Below are 19,378 nucleotides of genomic sequence, written 5' to 3' on the forward strand. Positions count from 1 at the left end.
ATTCATTGATCTACATCAGGTCTGACATGAGCCACAGTGGTTTCTGGTGAAGGAGCAGGGCCTGGATGAAATGAGGAAGGAACAGGGCAGAATTACATTCCTAGCCTCTGAGAGTCTGTCTACCCTCATTTCTGCCTGTCTACCCTTATTTCTACCTGTCTACCCTTATTTCTAGTGGTCTGTTTATTTTCTGTGGTTTTAATTTTGATACTGTGGAGACTGTGTTAAGAAATTTTAATGCATTAAGTCTTAAAACTTAAATTTTGAATTTTAAATTCAGTACTTAGTATTTATCTCCCAAGTGGTTTGCAAGGATCATGTGAAAGTGTTAAGTTTCTCAGTCGTGTCTGACTCTGTGACCCATGGACTATATAGCTTTCCAGGTTCCTCTGTCCATGGGGTTCTCCAGGCAAGAATACTGGAGTGGGTTGCCATTCCCTCTCCAGGGGATCTTTCCAACCTAGGGATTGAGCCTGTGTCTCCTATATTGCAGGCAGATTTCTTTACCATCTGAGCCACCAGGGAAGTCTCATCAACTGTGTAAAATTTTATCATGGAAAACTTGGGAAATATGTAATAAATTTCAGCTCCATACAGTCTCGCCTCCCAGAAATAACCAGTTTGTATATTGGGGTGGGGGGATGTCCTCACTTAGACTTAAAAAGTATAGTCTTTTCTTGAAATAACCCTTATTTCTGAGCAGGGAGGCCTCGTGGGTCTGGTGGATTATCCTGACGATGATGAAGATGATGATGAGGACGACGACAAGGAAGACACTCTGCCATTGTCAAAGAAAGCAAAGTTTGAGTCATAATGGTGGCAACTGCTTGTGATCAGTACCTGTCGAGAAAACTGGTTCTCTACCCCTCCCCACTACAACATCTACAACGAAGCAGTGGTTTCTTGTGAATGACTGACACCCGGATCAGCTCGCACACTTGACTTCTGCTCATCAAGTGCCAATTCAGTGGAGCAGGAGGAGGGGACACTACACATTTAGGGGAAAGACTTACGCCTTTTGAGCTCTCCAGCTTGGACCACACATTGCCCTTTTCTCAGGGAAGGAAATGGAAACAAAAAGCCAACAGGGCAGGGGTTTTGTAAGTGGAACTCTGGTTTGACTGGTCAGTTGCTACAATCAGAACATGCTTTCTCGGACCATGTTTGAGACTCAGAAGAATAGGCTTTTCTGCCATAATTCTTCACTAGTTAAGAATGCCAGCAGTTTCTTTGTATAAAGAGACCTGCCTTTAAAATCGTACATTCTGAACATTTTAGTCAAGTTACAACAGGTTTGGAAAAACTTCTTTGGGGGAGGGGCGAATATAAAGTTTCCTCTTTTTTATCTGTTCCCTTTGCCCTTCAAACTGCAGATTTTTTTTTTTTTTTTAAGTGGGGATTTGTCCCTACTTGATTAAAGATTGAGTGGAATTCTAGATGTGGTCATTTGTGTCAATTTTTTTGTTTCATTTTGTTTTTGATTTTTTTTCTTCTCTGAGTGTATGCTTAGTTGTTGAGTATATATATTTGGGACCATTAAAATTTTTTTTGATGTAATATAACCTAACGTTGTGCTGGTACCTGTTTTACCATGTGTAATTTTTGTTCTACATTTCTTAATTTGTTTAGAGTTTTATGAAAGATGGTATAGTTTTTATTGACAAAAGCAGAGTAATCTTACAACTATGTGCATACAAAAAGCAATACTATTTTGTGACTAAATATTTTATATTAAAATTTACATCAGCAATTGTCTTGAGAATTCAGGGAAACAGAATGGAATTTAAAATTTCAACAGTTTTGTTAAACCTAGAAACGTGAAATTAGTATTCCAAAGAGATTCTGAAATTTCATATCTTGGGGAAAAATGATGGTACATTAAATCAAAATTGAGGATGAATGATTTAAGAATAACATACTGACTTTTGAATAATAAAAGAAAAGTGAAGAGTAAGAGAAACTGTATTAGTTGTATTTTTCTTTTTCTTTTTTTCAACTGCTCCCTTTGGAATACCAGTTGGAATTGTAATTGATGGTTCCTAAATAAATACCTGGCCAGAGGACCATCAGATACCACTTTATTAACAGTATTTTTTAAATAGGTTCTTGTTATTGTCTTAGGTGTGCTAAAATTTTAAGTTAACACAAATATCTCAGTTCCACATACCTTCACTTTTTTAAAGTGAAGATTTTAGAACTTATGGAAGAATGTATTTGCAAATGTGAATAAAAATTCATATCTAGGAAAAGGATACTATTTTAAGTATCACATACTTTAACTGGATAATCTAGCGAGCACTGTGTGCTTCTACCTTAGCTCCTTTGCTAGCCCTCAGTACATTGTGGTACCAAAAACAAGGTTACATGGAACAGGTGAATAGAAAACCAGAAATCAACAACTTGCCACAGTCATGAAAGAGTCTTATTGTCGACTAATTTTTTTTTTTTAATGAAACTGGGTGCATTATTAACTATAAGAGTTAAGTGTATTTCACTACACTATAGAGATACTTCTGGGTCACAAGTTCTGGCAATTAATAATTTTAATCAATTTATGTTGTAAATAAAGAGAACAAAACTTAATAGGATCTAACTTAATTATATTATGTCTTCCTTTATTACCTAGAAAGTCCATGTGAAATGTCTGTGCCTTAAACATACAGTTTAAACTGACCTTTCTGATTGACTCATGCAACACTTACTTGTCTTGGTATCCTGGGAGTTCTTGGGTGGTGGGAAGAACCACCCCTTAATTTTCATGAATTGTGGTCCAGTATATTTAAAAAATAAAAAGAAAGGTATTAACTATTGACCTTCAACATTTAAGAGATGCCCTTTCAATGATGCACAGATTGGTTACTAAAGCAGAAACTTCATACAAGTTGCTACAATAGGAGAAAAGTTTCATGGAGGAAGACTATTAGCAATAAATTACTAGAAAAACAACACTTGAATTGACACAGTTCCATCTGACTCAAAAATCCATGCTTTTGAGTATAAATGCTATCTTGATAACCAGTGTCAATATAATGTAAGTATTCACATATTTTAATGCTAGGCATTGGTTCTTTTGCTCATTTTATAAAAGGAAAAACACATTTCACCTCTCAGTGATTACCTAGCAATTTCTGAAGAAAAATCTGTAATTGTTACAGAAAACACCTTGACATCCATCTTGTCAAGAAATGTTACTCGGCATTTTTTTGATAGAATGAAGCCTGATGGGTTTTCTCTTGTTTGTACTCAGATTCTGCATGTCATTTTCTTTGGAAGGCCAATGTGCAAGTCAGTTTTGGGAATGAAGGGGAGGCATGGAGCAGGGGAGAATGTGTCTCTTTTATAATTCTTAATTTAAGCATTGGCCTTTGCAAAGCTTGCCAGATTAGAATAGCAAGGAGTTTACACTGGAAGATTTAAGTGGAGAACTTAAAAGTTACCAATCTCTAGTATTTAGCATATCAAAAATTCCTTTGGGGGAAAATTTAGGACCTTCAAAATTCTTACATACAAGGTTGTATTAACTGCCGTAATATTTCGAGCAAGAGGGTTATAAAAACTTGTTTATGGGATGGAGTATTGCCTACCATCATAAGGGACATTGACACACGAGGAAATGTGGCAGTCATCAGTATACTGGGGTACTCAGTGCTAGATTAGTTTGATTTTTCCCTTTGGCCTTAATAATTTATCTTGGCTCTTTTGAAAGGAAACTAGAGACTCTCTTCAAATAGACAAATGTCCTAACTGCTGGAGTCAGATGTCTTGGTCCTTAAAATAACTCTTGTTAGAGACAACTTTCCTTGACCTTTTTGCTCTTATAGGTAAGATCTCCCAAGGACATGGTGATTCCTTCAACATGATGCTAACTGGGCTTAATTTCTTTGTTTCCACCATGGTGTAGGTCACATCCTATCACAAATTCAGTGGCCCCTATCCAGCTTATATTACTTGACACCTAGGCAGCATTGGCTACTATCCATTGTCTTCTTGATACCTTATTCTCTTGGCTGCTCGAACATGTGCTTTAACACTACTGACCTTTCTACTGTTTGATAGCTCCCTACTTGACCACTGCTGGGATTCATTAGGGTACTCATCTTCCCATCAAGCCACATTACTTTTATGTCCCTATCCATTTGTTCTGTGCCCTGAAAGACTGCCTATCATGTACCTCTTTTTTTTTTTTTTTCCTTTTGAACTTTTTATTTTGTGTTGGGGTATAGCTGATTAACAATGTTGTGATAGTTTCAGGCAAAGGAGCTCAGCCATACATGTATCCATTCTTCCTTGAACCCCCTTCCAACCAGGCTGCCAGGTAACATTTAGCAGAGTTCCATGTGCTATACACTGGGTCCTTAGTGATGACTGGTTAGGTATTTTAAATACGGCAGTGTGTGCATGTCATGTGCCTCTGAGTGCTCTTGCCTTGCCTGCTGACGAACTCATTGATTGTTTGGAACTGTTCCCCTGACACTTAGGGACTCTGACCTTGAAGGAAGAGTTATTATCTTTTTCAACTTAGTGTCTAACATGATACATAGTCTACAGATGAATCTTCAAATGTTTAGTGGGTAAAGGAAGGAAAGACTGAGTAATGTACATACAATATACAGACTGGGAAAGTCTTAGCAGACACCCCTACACAGTCAAGTCTGACTCATTCTTGACCATAAAGTTCTCTTTGTAGATATAAAGGGAGAGGACTCAAGACCTTTGTCCTGTCCTTTATGCCTGTGAGCCTTAGACTAGTGACAAAGGAGGAATTTTAGGTTCATAAAAGTAGCCTATCTTGAATCATTTTAACAACTATTAAAATTGTACTTAAGCTTTCCTGGTCTGTTCATCCTGAACTCCAGCACCTCTAATTCTCTTACTGATGTGTTGGTCATAGTATTTTACATGTACATACAGACCCCTGCCTTTTATAGCTAGACTTAGCCAAAGGCTGTAGATTTCACATCTATTGGTCTGCATGTTTATTTATCTAATGCACTTAAACTTTTGTATCCTTGTCTATTTCTTGAGATGTGAGTTCCCAGAAGGAAGACCAGGTTTATATGATCGGGTATGTAGGTAGATTGGTTGGGTAGATAGATTTTCTGTGTCGAATGAATGAGCACTTCACAAGAATAGTAAGGCGGATGCATTTCATTTCTGAAAAAATAACGTTTGATAAAGAGCCTGATGAATGTGATCATTCAAATTGTACAGCATTCTATAAAGTAGTATTCTGGAAGAAGATAAGGAAATAATGAAATTTTATTAAGAACCTAGATGGTTCTTTTTTGGCTCATATTGTGGGAAGTAGGTGCCCCATCAAAACCAAGAGTTGAGAAAAAAAAAGTGGCTTTTAGAATACTCAGGCAGCTTTCAAAAAGGGTCTGAATGTTATTTGAATCATTAGTGAAAACCTTTCACCCTAAGCCCTCCCAATTCAAGTTCTTCATGGACCTACATTGGAAGACTAGAATGCGGTGGGGGAGGTTGGGGACAGAACAAACGAGGTTGAATGAGACTCAAGAAAATAACAATATATGCTCTACACATGTTGATTAATCAAGTTGATTAGAATGTTCAAACTACTACACAATTGCACTCACACGCTAGCAAAGTAATGCTCAAAATTCAAGGCTTCAACAGTACACGAACTGAGAACTTCCAGATGTACAAGCTGGATTTAGAAAAGACCGAGGAACCAGAGATCAAATTGCCACTGGATATAACTGCTGGATCATTGAAAAGGCAAGAGAATTCCAGAAAAACATGTGCTTCACTGACTATGCCAAAGGCTTTGACTGTGTGGATCACAACAAACTGTGGAAAATTCTTAGATGGGAATACCTGACCTGCCTCCTAAGAAATCTGTCTGCAGGTCAAGAAGCAACAGTTAGAACCAGACATGAAACAAGGGACTGGTTCCAAATTGGGAAAGGAGTACATCAAGGCTGTGTACTGTCACCCTGCTTCTTTAACTTACGTGCAGAGTACATCATGTGAAATGCGAGGCTGGATGAAGCACAAGCTGAAATCAAGATTGCTGGGAGAAATATCAGTAACCTCAGATATGCAGATGATACCACACTTATGACAGTAAAGGAGAACTAAAGAACCTGATGAAAGTGAAAAAGTTGGCTTAAAACTCAACATTCAAAAAATGAACATCATAGCATCCAGTCCCATCACTTCATGGCAAATAGATGGGGAAACAGTGGAAACAGTGACAGACTTTATTTTCTTGGGCTCCAAAATCACTGCAGATGGTGACTGCAGCCATGAAATTAAAAGACGCTTGCTCCTTGGAAGAAAAGCTATGACCAACCTAGACAGCATACTAGAGAGCAGAGACATTACTTTGCCAACAAAGGTCCGTCTAGTGAAAGCTATGATTTTTCAAGTAGTCGTGTATGGATGGGAGAGTTGGACTATAAAGAAAGCTAAGTGCCAAAGAATTGATGTTTTTGAACTGTGGTGTTGGAGAAGACTTGAGAGTCCCTTGGACTGCAAGGAGATCAAACCAGTGAATCCTAAAGGAGATCAGTCCTGAATACTCATTGGAAGGACTGATGCTGAAGCTGAAGCTCCAGTACTTTGGCCACCTGATGTGAAGAACTGACTCACTGGAAAAGACCATGATGCAGGGAAAGTTTTAAGGCAGGAGGAGAAGGGGACGACAGAGGATGGCATCACCAACCCGATGGACAATTCCCTGAGCAAGCTCCGGGAATTGGTGATGGACAGGGAAGCCTGGCGTGCTGCAGTACATGGGATCACAAGGAGTCGGACACGACTGAGCGACTGAACTGATTGAATCAAATTGATACCAAGAACACATTTCCTTGGAGGAAGTGGTGAACAACTGCAGAAACAGGTATAATGGCAACAGCATAGTCAGAATGGCCTGAGTGAATTATTACTCCGCTACTGAGTACCTTAGACAAGTTCCTCAAGGCTTGGTTTCCCCATCTGTGATGAGAGGAACATTACAAGTCAAGTGTGAGGACTGTAGAATGAATGTGTGTGTGTCTGTGTGTGTGTGTGTAGATAAAGCAATTATCCCAATATTCAATACATGGTAGCTATGTAACATATTAATATAGTCCAAAATGGAAGGAAATGGCTATGATAATTTTATCTTTAAAACTTAAAACTATCCGTTTTCATGAGTCAATTCAGTCTATACGGTGACGGAGGTTGTCAATACCCAAAATATTGGGTAAAAATTTACATTCAGCACTGGCAACATGATGAACTTGGCAAATCTCCCCCATGAAAACAAATTTAAAAACTGGGTATTTAAAATTTTTAAAGTATTTAATTTAAAAACTGACAATTTAAGAATTGTTAAAACCAACTATTTCAGGACTCTAGAAATTAGCCAAAGACATATAACAAATTGAGACGAGTACATTCAGGAATCTTCACGGTAAAAAGTGAGAGTCTGACATTTGGGCCTGTGCGGTCGCTCCCATGCCCACCTTCTGCTATGCCCTCAGCTGAACCAGCTAGGTAGTCCTACCAATGCAGAACAGCTGTGAAACCAAGCAGTTCCACTACTGGAAGTGGCAAACTTGATTACAGTGGAGGAAAAAAAACACACACGCTTGATTGCTTAAGAAAAATAGAGGATTCACATTACAAAAATCAGAAATGCAAGATATTTGATCAGGACATTGTTACAGGAATGAAAAGGATTATAAAGGAATAATTACCAACATCCATTGGATCATCAAAAAAGTGAGAGAGTTCCAGAAAAACATCTGCTTTATTGACTATGTCAAAGCCTTTGTCTGTGTGGATCACAACAAACTGGAAATTTCTGAAAGAGATGGGAATACCAGACCACCTGACCTGCCTCCTGAGAAATCTGTGTGCAGGTCAGGAAGCAACAGTTAAAACTGGACATGGAACAACAGACTGGTTCCAAATTGGGGAAGGGGTACATCGAGGCTTTACACTGTCACCCTGCTTATTTAACTTATATGCAGAGTACATCATGAGAAATGCTGGGGTGGATGAAGAACAAGCTGGAATCAAGATTGCTGGGAAAAATATCAATAACCTCAGATATGCAGATGACACCACCCTTATGGCAGAAAGTGAAGAGAAACTAAAAAGCCTCTTGATGAAAGTGAAAGAGGAGAGTGAAAAAGTTGGCTTAAAGCTCAACATTCAGAAAACTAAGATCATGGCATCTGGTCCCACCGCTTCACAGGAAATAGATGGGGAAACTGGAAACAGTGTCAGACTTTATTTTGGGGGGCTCCAAAATCACTGCAGATGGTGACTGCAGCCATGAAATTTAAAAGACGCTTGCTCCTTGGAAGAAAAGCTATGACCAACCTAGACAGCATACTAAAAAGCAGAGGCATTACTTTGCCAACAAAGGTCCGTCTAGTCAAACATATGGTTTTTCCAGTAGTCATGTATGGATGTGAGAGTTGGACTATAAAGAAAGCTGAGCACCAAAGAATTGATGCTTTTGAATTGTGGTGTTGGAGAAGACTCTTGAAAGAGTCCCTTGGACTGCAAGGAGATCCAACCAGTCCATCCTAAAGGAAATCAGTCCTGAATGTTCATTGGAAGGACTGATGTTGAAGCTGAAACTCCAATACTTTGGTCACCTGATGCAAATAACTGCCTCATTTGAAAAGACACTGATGCTAGGAAAGATTGAAGTCAGGAGGAGAAGGGGCGACAGAGGATGCAATGGCTGGATGGCATCACTGACTCAATGGACATGAGTTTGAGTAAGCTCTGGGAGTTGGTGATGGACAGGGAAGCCTGGCGTGCTGCAGTTCATGGGGTCACAAAGAGTCGGACATGACTGAGCGACTGAACTGACTGAATAATGGACAAAATCATAGCAAGACATAAACTCAGGAAGAGCAGAAAAAAAATTGAACAGACCAATTATTAGCAAGTAGGTTGAATTGGTAACCAAAAACTTCCCAGCAAAAGTCTAGGACTAGATGGGTTCACTAGTGAATTCTACCAAACATTTAAAAAAATTAATACCATTCCTTCTAAAACTTGTTCAAAGTATAGAAGAAGAGGAAACACTTCTAATTCATTTTATGAGGCTAGCATTATCCAGAGATGGATACCATACACACAAAAAGAAAATTATAGATCATATCCTTGATAAACATAGATGCAAAAATCCTCAACAAAATATTAGCAAACCAAATCCAACAATGCATTAAAAGGATCACATCCATGGTCAAATGGGATTTATTCCTAAGGTGCAAGGATAGTTCAACATCTGTAAATAAATGTGTTCAGTCACATTAATGAGATGAAGGATAAAAATCATGTATCTCAATAGATGAAAAAGGATTTAACAAAATTCAACATCCATTTATAATGTGTGCTGCTGTGTGCTAAGTCACTTCAGTCGTGTCTGACTTTTTGCGATCCTATGGACTGTAGCCCATCAGGGTCCTCTGTCCATGAGATTCTCCATGCAGGAATACTGGAGTGGGTTGCTGTGCCCTTCTCCAGGGGATCTTTCCGACCCGGTGACTGAACCCACGTCTCTTATGTATCCTGCATTGGCAGGTGGGTTCTTTACCACTAGCGCCACCTGGGAAGCCCATTTATGATCAGTTCAGTCACTCAGTCGTGTCCAACTCTGCGACCCCATGGACTGCAGCACGCCAGGCCTCCCTGTCCATCACCAACTCCCGGAGTTTACTCAAACTCATGTCCATTGAGTCGGTGATGCCACGCAACCATCTCATCCTCTGTCGTCCCCTTCTCCTCCTGCCATTTACGATAACTCTCAACAAAATGAATATAGAGGGAATGTATCTCATCATTATAAAGGCCATATATGACAAGCCCACAGTTAACCTCATACGCAATGGTAAAAAGCCAAAAGCTTTTCTTCTAATATCTGGAACAAGACAAGGATGCCCACTCTAATCATTTTAATTCAATATAGTATTGGAAGTCCTAGCCAGAACAATTAAGCAAGAAAAGAAGTAAGCGCCATCCAAATCATAAAGTAAAGTAAAACTGGCACCACTGGCATATGAAATTAAATACCCAAATGAATGGAAAGACAGCCCGTGTTCATGGACTGGAATAAATAATATTGTTAAAATGTCCATACTACCCAAAGTAATCTACAGATTCATTGTAATCCCTACCAAAATTCCAATAGCACGACTGAGCGACTTAACTGATGTATACCTGAAACTCATATAATGTCATGTGTCATTATACCAATAAGAAAAAGGCACTAGACTGTTTGAACAGATCTATATACTAATAATACATGAAGAGACTGGATTAGTGATCAAAAAACTACCCATAAAGAAAAGTCATATGGCCCAAATGGATTCAAAACTGAATTCTTCAATTTTTCACAAATTCTTCCCAAAAACAGAAGAGGAGGGATCACTTCCCAACTCATTCTATGAGGCCAGTATTTCCTGATACCAAATCCAGACAAGGATATCACCAGAAAACTATAAAACAGTATCTTGTGCATATGGTCCTAAAAATTCTCAGCAGAATACTAAGAAATGAATCTAGCAATAAATAAAAAGAACTAGACACCATGACTAAAGGGGTTTTACCTCAGGAATGCATGGTTGTTTAACATTTGAAAAATCAGTGTAATACACCACATCGAAATGACGAAATACAAAACCTACATGATCATCTTCACAGATGCAGAGAAAAGCATTTGGGAAAAGTCAACCCACTTTCATGATAAAAACCCTCAACACTCTGGGGAGAGGAAACTTCCTTAACCTAATAAACGACATCTACGAAAACTATAGCTTAATATTTCACTTAATGATGAAAGAATAGTTTCCATCTAAGATAAAAAACAAGACCTGGATATCTGTTTTTATTAATTCAACACGTACTGGAGGTTCTAGCCAGGGCAATTAGGCAAGAAAATAAAAGGCATCCAGATTGGTAAGGAGAAAGCAAAACTCTCTGTAGATGACACAATATTACATATAGAAAATACTAAGGAATCCACTATAAAACTATTAGAACTAATAAATGGGTTCAGCAAAGTTTCAGGATACAAAATCAATAAACAAAATCAACTGTTATTTCTATACATTTGCAATGAACAGTACAAAAGGAAACAATTCCGTTTACAACAGTATGTGAAATTAGGAGCAAATTTAACAAAAGAAAAGCAGAGTGTATAACGTGAAAACTATAAAAACACTAGAAAGAAAGATCTAAATAAATGGGAAACCTCTCACACTTAGAATTAAAAGGCAATATTGTAAATTCCACAATACTCTTCAAACTGATCTACAGATTCAATGCAATCCCCATCTGAGTTCCCAATCTGACTTCCTTATAGAAACTGAAAAGCTGCCTGTGACATGTATATGGAATTGCAGGGGACCCTAAATGGCTAACCACAGCCCAACGTGCACGCTTAGCTGTGTCTGACTCTGCGACCCTTTGAACTGTAACCCGCCAGGCTCCTCTGTCCTTTGGATTCTCCAGGCAAGAATAGCGGAGTGGGTTCCCATTTCCTCCACGAGGGGATCTTCCTGAACCAGGGATCAAACCTGAGTCTCCTGCATTGCAGGCCGATTCTTTACCCTTTGAGCCATCAGGGAAGCTCCATATGGCTAAAGCAATCTTCAAAAAGGAAAAATAAAGTCGGAGGACACGCACTCTGAGATTTCAAAATTTACTAGAAAGCAACAATAATCAAGAGAGTATGGTACTAATATATGGAAATACAGATCAATGAAAGAGATTCAAGAGTTCAGGAGTAAAACCACATCTCTATGGGCAACTGACTTTCACCAAGGATACTGTTATTACCTGAGCCATGTTCCCCAGACCCAGAAAATAAAGTCTTCAGCCCAAGTATCTCAGATTGCAGCTGTCTGGCTCTTTCAAAAGATAGCTAACTTAAAATGAGGTTTTAGGGTGAGTCCTAACCCGACATATTGTTTCTGCCTTTTTGTACTGTTCATGGGGTTCTCAAGGCAAGAATGCTGAAGTGGTTTGCCATTCCCTTCTCCAGTGGACCATCTTTGGTCAGAACTCTCCACCAAGACCCATCTGTCTTGGGTGGCCCTACACGGCATGGCTCATAGTTTCATTGAGTTAGACAAGCCTGTGACCCATGTGATCAGTTTGGTTAGTTTTCTGCAATTATGGTTTTCATTCTGTCTGCCCTCTGATGAATAAGGATAAGAGGCTTGTAGAAGCTTCCTGGTGGGAGGGATTGGCTGTGGGTAAAACTGGGTCTTGCTCTGGTGGACAAGGCCATGCTCAGTAAATCTTTAATCCAATTTTCTGCTGATGAGTGGGGCTGTGTTCCCTCCTGGTACTTTGGCCTGCGGCCAAACTATGGTAGGGGTAATGATCCGGCCCCTAAAGGACTTCTGCCAGCATGCTGCGGCTCCCTGGACTGTTGCAGTCAGCACCCCTGACCCCACGGCAGGCCACTGCTGACCCACGCCTTCACTGGAGACTCCCGGACACTCACAGGCAAGTCTGGCTCAGTCTCTTGTGGGGTCACTGCTCCTTTCTCCTGGGTCCTGATGGGCACAAGTTTTTGTTGTGCCCTCCAAGAGTCTGTTTCCTTTGGGGTTCTCAGTCCCTTTGCCAGATCCCCAGGTTAGGTAATCTGTTGTGGGCCCCAGACCTTTCACAACAGTGCAGGAACTTCTTTGGTATAATTGTTCTGCAGTTTGTGGGTCACCTGCTAGGCGGCTCTATAGCGGGGCTAATGGGAACCTATTCCAAGAGGACTTAGGCCACACGCCACACCTCCCAGGTCTGCTGCAACCACAGTCCCTGTCCCCACGGCAGGTCACCGCCGACCTGTGCCTCCGCAGGAGACACGCACACACACAAAGGCAGGTCCGGCTCAGGCTCCTGTGGGGGTCACTGCTCCTCTCTCAGTCCTGGATGCGCACAAGGTTTTGTTTGCACCCTCCGAGCGTCTCTGGTGGGTCTGAGATTTGATTTCAAATGCAATTACACCCCTCCTACCATCTTGGTGGGGCTTCTCCTCAGCCCGTGGACATGGGGTATCTTTTTTTGGTGGGATCCAACATTCTCCTGTTGATGGTTGTTCAGCAGCTAGTTGCTATTTTGGTGTTAAAATGAGGTTTTTAGGGTGAGGAGGAGGAGAAGGATATCTGGCAGGAGAAGATATTAAGAAGAGGTGGCAAGAATACAGAGAAGAAGTATACAAACAAGATCTTCATGACCCAGAAAACCACGATGATGTGATCACTCACCTAGAGCCAGACATCCTAGAGTGAGAAGACAAGTGGGCCTTGGGAAGCAGCACTACAAACAATGCTAGTGGAGGTGATGGAATTCCAGCTGAGCGATTTCAAATCCTAAAAGATGATGCGGTGAAAGTCCTGTGCTCAATATGCCAGCAAATTTGGAAAACTCAGCAGTGGCCACAGGACTGGAAAAGGTCAGTTTTCATTTCAATCCCAAAGAAGGGCAATGCCAAAGAAAGTTCAAACTCCCAAATAATTGCACTCATTTCACATGCTAGCAAAGTAATGCTCAAAATTCTCTAAGCTAGGCTTCAATAGGACATGAACTGAGAACTTCCAGATGTACAAGCTGGATTTCAAAAAGGCAGAGGAACCAGAGATCAAATCACCAACATCTGTTGGATCATATAAGAAGCAAAATAATTCCAGAAAAACATTTACTTCTGCTTTATTGACTATGCCAAAGCCTTTGACTGTGTGGATCACAATAAACTGTGGAAAATTCTGAAAGAGATGGGAATACCAGACCACCTTACCTGCCTCCTGAGAAATCTGTATGCAGGTCAAAAAGCAACAGTTGAAACCCGACATGGAACAATGGACTGGTTCCAAATTGGGAAAGGAGTACATCAAGACTGTATGTTGTCATCCTGCTTACTTAACTTCTATACGGAATACATCAAGCGAAATGCAAGGCTGGATGAAGCACAGGCTGGGAGAAATATCAGTAACCTCAGATATGCAGATGATACCACTCTTATGGCAGAAAGCGAAGAGGAACTAAGGAACCTTTTGATGAAAGTGAAAGAGGAGAGTGAAAAAGCTGGCTTAAAACTCAACACTCAAAAAAACAAAGATCATGGCATCCGGTCCCATCACTTCATGGCAAATAGATGGGGAAACAATGGAAACAGTGACAGACTATTTTCTTGGGCTCCAAAATCATTGCAGATAGTGACTGTAGCATGAAATTAAAAGGCGCTTACTCCTTGCAAGAAAAGCTATGACAAATCTAGACAGCGTATTAAAAGGCACAGATATCAGTTTGCCAACAAAGGTCTCTCTAGTCAAAGTTATGGTTTTTCCAGTAGTCATGTATGGATATGAAAGTTGGACCATAAACAAGGCTGAGCACTGACGGATTGATGCTTTCAAATTGTGGTGCTGGAGAAGACTCTTGAGAGTCCCCTGGACTGCAAGGAAAGCAAACCAGTCAATCCTAAAGGAAATCAATCTTGAATATTCATTGGAAGGACTAACACTGAAGCTCCAATAATCTGGCCACCTGATTCGAAGAGCTGACTCAATGGAAAAGTCCCTGATGCTGGGAAAGATTGAAAGCAGGAGGAGAAGGGGAAGACAGAGGGTGAGATGGTTGGATGGCATCACCGACTCGATAGACATGAGTTTGAGCAAGCTTAGGGAGATAGTGAAGGACAGGGAAACCTGGCATGCCTCAGTCCACAAAGTTGCAAAGAGTCGGACAGAAAAGAGTGACTGAACAACTAACCCAACATATTTGGCATCTTCTAAGAAGAGGATACTAGGACACAGATATACACAGAGGGAAGACAACTATCTTTAGGCCAAGAAGAGGGGCCTCAATAGAAGCCAAGCCTACTGACACTATGATCTCGGACTTAAGCCTCCAGGACTGTGAGAAAATAAATTTCTGGTGTTTAAGCCACTTAATTTGCGGTACTTCATTATGGCAGGCCTAACAAACTAATAAAGGTTTTGGTAGCAAGAGTCATTCTAGAGAACAGAATCTTAAGGATAAATTTTCTAATTTAATCCTTCTAAATCTAATTCTTCTAAGATTTCTGGAGTTGGTTCTCTTATCTGATTAGACTTAAAGGCATTAATGACTCAATTTCCAGAAGTAAAGAATGCACAAATAGTCCGTGGTATAAGGTGGCATGGAGATATTCAAAATATCACCAGTGGACACTATAATCACATACTTGTAAGAGGCAAGGTTCTGGGCAATCATGTATATGATACCTTGGAACATTTTCTGTCAAACGAAGAAATATCATAAAGATTGGCTGCTTGTTCCTAATTTCTCTGAACAAAGTAGGGAAAGACAAAGATAAGCTCAGGAATTCAAATTTCCAGTTCAAATTCCACATAAATGACTCAGATGCTTCTGTGTCTGCCTGAAAGAGATCCTTTTCTCCTGTATCTGTAAAGCCAACATGGCAGAAAATAAAACCCAGACCCTTGTGCTGTGAGAGGATGAATTACAATGCAGGTTAAATTCTGAACCTCACAGAGTGTATACCATTAAAGCTTGAGCATTTGATTGGCGCTGAAGGTTAGATTAGGTAACGTAAAGTGGAAGTTGCTTCAGTTGTGGCCGACAATTTATGACCCTATGGACTGTAGCCAGCCAGACTCCTCTGTCCATGGGATTCTCCAGGCAAGCATACTGGAGTGGGTTGCCATGCCCTCCTCCAGGGGATCTTCCCAACCCGAGGATTGAACCTACGACTCCTGCTTTGCAAGCAGATTCTTTACCATCTGAGCCAGCAGTGAAGCAGACTAGATGGTCTCCCCTCAGAATTCCCATGTTAAAGCCTCATCCCCAGTGTGACTGCATTTGGAACCAGGGAGGTAATTATACTTAAGTGAAGTCATAGGGGAGGTCCCTTTTCTGATTGGGCTGATACCTTTATAAGAGGAAACAGTGGCGCTCTCTCTGCATGTGTGAAGAGGGAAGGCCACGTGAGGCCACAGTGACGTGTGGCCACCCGTGAGCCAGGAAGACGTCAGCACTCACCAGAAATCAACTTTGCCTTGGCGTCTTGATCTTGGACTTCTAGACTCCAGAACTGTGAGAAAATATACTTCTGCAATTTTAAGCTGCCCAGTCTGTGGTATTTTGTTATGGCTGCCTGAGCAGACTAACACAACTGGAAAGGAATGTGATTCTGAAAGCTGTGATCAAAGATATTCTCACATATTGAGGTATGAGGAAGTCATAATGACTTACTCATGAGTTAACTTTAATTTTATGCTGACAAAAACAGCCTGTTTGTGGCCTGTCAAACACACCCCGGATATTTGCTTCAATTATTAAAGAAAAGGGGGTACTGAGCAGAAGTAAAGAATGCCTACGTTAAAAATACAGATTAAATGCCTCCATTCTTGAGAAACCCATGCTGCTCCTCCTTCCAGGATGACTCCTTTTCCCAGGTGCCGAGGCCACACAGACTCACTGTGTGTGTGCATTTGCTTATTTGGCTGTGCTGGGTCTTAGCTGCAGCATGTGGGATCTAGTTCCCCGACCAGGGATTGAACCTGCGCCCCCTGCATTGAGAGCACAGAGTCTTAGCCACCAGACCACCAGGGAAGTCCCCTGATGTGTTTTTCCTTGAAACCCTGAAGGAATGTGTTCTTGACGTGTTTGATGTTCTTTATTCTGACAAGACATAAAACTGCCGAAGCGGTGCTTCTCTGGACCATTTCCTCAGTTATCCGAGAGGCTGTCTTCCAGGCCATAGTCCTCGTGTGCATGGGTGTATGCTAAATCGCTTTGTCGTGTCTGACACTTTGCAACCTTATGGACTGTAGCCCATCAGGCTCCTCTGTCTGCGGGATTCTCTAGGCAAGAATACTGGAGTGGGTTGCTATGCCCTCCTCCAGGAGATCTTTCTGACTCAGGGATTGAACCTAAGTCTCTTTCTTGTCTCCTGCATTGGCAGGCGGGTTGTTTACCACTAGCGCCACTTGGGAAGCCCATAGTCCTCAGTTTGGCTCAAACAAAACTCTTTCCTTCTGTTCCTATTACAGACTGCTTATTATTTTCACTGACAGCTGGAGTGGGATATATGCAGAGATCCGAATGAGTTTGGGAGCAGAGAACCCAGCCTTGGTTCTGATGAGTCTTCTCTGCCAGACTAAGAATATTAACCCTAAGAGAAATCTGTAACGGCCGCCCTTGAGGTAGCTGCCTTGCAAGACACTGCACCCTCACCTCAGGGTCCCACCCACCTTCCCTTTGCTTCAGGTCTGTAACTAGACTCAAGGCCCTTCAGGCTCCTAGAGGTGAGGTAAAAAGTGGCCTATGACAAGGTGCACTCTTCCAAAAAGGACCAAATACAGAGTAAATTTTCCAAATATAGAATCTGGGGATGTGTATGGGAATGGATATTAGAGTATGGGATAATGGGTGGAACAAGTTGAAACAAGCCCAATTTATCTATAGGGGTCCGCTAGGCAGAGCTTTGGAATTTAATGTTGTACTGCAGGGGGATTAAAAAGGGTTCTAACAGTTTGGCTGGCTGAAAACCCAACCAAAAAGTGGCTACAGTAAGTGAAGTTGAAATGTCAGACCTTCCTTGAGATACTACAGAGGAAAGGATCTGAAGGATTAGGGAGACTAGAATGTTAGGGACATTTGTCATTTAAGATCTGCTCACTTGGGACTTCCCTGGTGGTCCAGTGGTTAAGAATCCGCCTTCCATAAGACACGGAAGCAACCTAGATGTCCACTGACGGATGAATGGATAAAGAAGCAGTGGTACATATACACAATGAAATATTACTCAGCCACAAAAAGGAACACTGAGTCAGTGCTAATGAGGTGGATGAACCTAGAGCTTATTATACAGAGTGAAATAAAGTCAGGAAGAGAAATATAAATATTGTCTACTAATGCATATATACAGAGAAGGCAATGGCACCCCACTCCAGTACTCTTGCCTGGAAAACCCCATGGACAGAGGAGCCTGGTAGGCTACAGTCCATGGTGTCTCGAAGAGTCGGACATGACTGAGAAACTTCACTTTCACTTTTCACTTTCATGCACTGGAGAAGGAGATGGCAGCCCACTCCAGTATTCTTGCCTGGAGAATCCCAGGGATGGGAGCCTAGTGGGCTGTCGTCTATGGGGTCACACAGAGTTGGACACGACTGATGTGACTTAGCAGCAGCAACAGCATGGAACCTAGCAAGATGGTACTGATGAAACTATCTGCAAGGCAGCTGTGGAGATGTGGACATAGAGAACAGACTTGTGCATGTGGGTGAAGGGCGGGGAAGGAGAGAGGGCGACGAACGGGGAGAGTAGCATGGAAACATACAGGATCACATGTGAAATCGGGAGCCAGGGGGAATCTGCTGCATGACTCAGGGAACTCAAACCGGGGCTCTGTGACAACCGAGACGGGTGGGCCGGGGTTGGACGAGGTGGGAGGGGGGGTTCGACAGGAACGGGACATACATATATACACACACATATATACCTATGGCTGATCCATGTCGCTGTATGGAAGAAACCAACACAATACTGTAAAGCAATTATCCTTCAACTAAAAATAAAGAGTGAATCCGTCTTCCAATGCAGGGGACACAGGTTCAAACCCTGGTTGGAGAACCAAGATCCCACATGTCACAGGGATACTGAGTCCATGCATCACAACTAAGACCTAACACAACCAAATAAATAAATATTAGGGAAAAAAAGAGATCTGCTCACTTACCCTGGGTGGATATGATACACCTTTTACTACACCCAAGGACTTTACTCTTTTCTGTAGGTCAGAAATTTTGGTAGGAGCTGCTGCCACTAAATTGGGCAATCTAAGTGAGACAGGAGTCACTGGATCCCGGAGTGGTGGGGGCCAAGGGAAATCCCCACAGTGGACAGAACCTGGAGCAGTGAACCTAGCCGTCCATTCTGTGTGGGAGGAGAAATGGCCAGGTATGTGATTATATACCAGTTCATGAGCTGTAAGCAATGGTGTGGCTGGATGGTCAGGGACTTGGAAGGAACATGACTGGAGCACTGGTAACAAGGAAGTCTGGAGAGAGGTACCTGAGCAAACCTCTATGAATGAGCAAAAGCCACAGTGATATTTGTCTCCCCCAGGAACATTCACCAAAGAGTGACTTCAGCAGAGGGAGATGTAATCAAGGGAATAGGAGGACCCAGTCTGTGGATAGGGCTTCCCTGATAGCGCAGTCGATAAAGAATCTGCCTGCAATGCAGGAGACTCCGGTTCAATTCCTGGGTCGGGAAGATCCCCTGGAGAAGAGACAGGCTACCCACTCCAGGGTTCTTGGGCTTCTCTGGTGGCTGAGCTGGTAAAGAATCCGCCTGCAATGCAAAAGAGCTTCGCTCAATCCCTGGG

General features: G+C 41.6%; 2 protein-coding genes across 4 annotated transcripts in view; one reads left to right on the forward strand and one right to left on the reverse strand.

The window, feature by feature from the left end:
- The window catches only part of PPP4R3A (protein phosphatase 4 regulatory subunit 3A), a 35,881-nt gene extending 33,921 nt beyond the window's left edge, over positions 1-1,960 (forward strand). For both annotated transcript variants that reach the window (XM_043489555.1, XM_043489556.1), the window contains exon 15: positions 704-1,960. In XM_043489555.1, the coding sequence (XP_043345490.1) occupies positions 704-814 (111 nt within the window). In that variant the 3' untranslated portion in view covers positions 815-1,960. The remainder of the gene's footprint in view (positions 1-703) is intronic.
- LOC122454884 overlaps positions 1-19,378 on the reverse strand; it is a 156,046-nt gene that overhangs the window by 127,849 nt on the left and 8,819 nt on the right. Inside the window, exon 2 of one of the 2 annotated variants that reach the window (XM_043489568.1) lies at positions 19,315-19,344. The exons of the other annotated variant lie outside the window; for it this stretch is intronic. The gene's annotated coding sequence lies outside the window, so the exon portion shown is untranslated. Of the gene's footprint in view, positions 1-19,314; positions 19,345-19,378 lie in introns of those variants that run through there. 2 annotated transcript variants of the gene reach the window in all.

Source organism: Cervus canadensis, chromosome 17 (assembly GCF_019320065.1).
Source record: "Cervus canadensis isolate Bull #8, Minnesota chromosome 17, ASM1932006v1, whole genome shotgun sequence".
Classification (NCBI taxonomy): domain Eukaryota; kingdom Metazoa; phylum Chordata; class Mammalia; order Artiodactyla; family Cervidae; genus Cervus; species Cervus canadensis.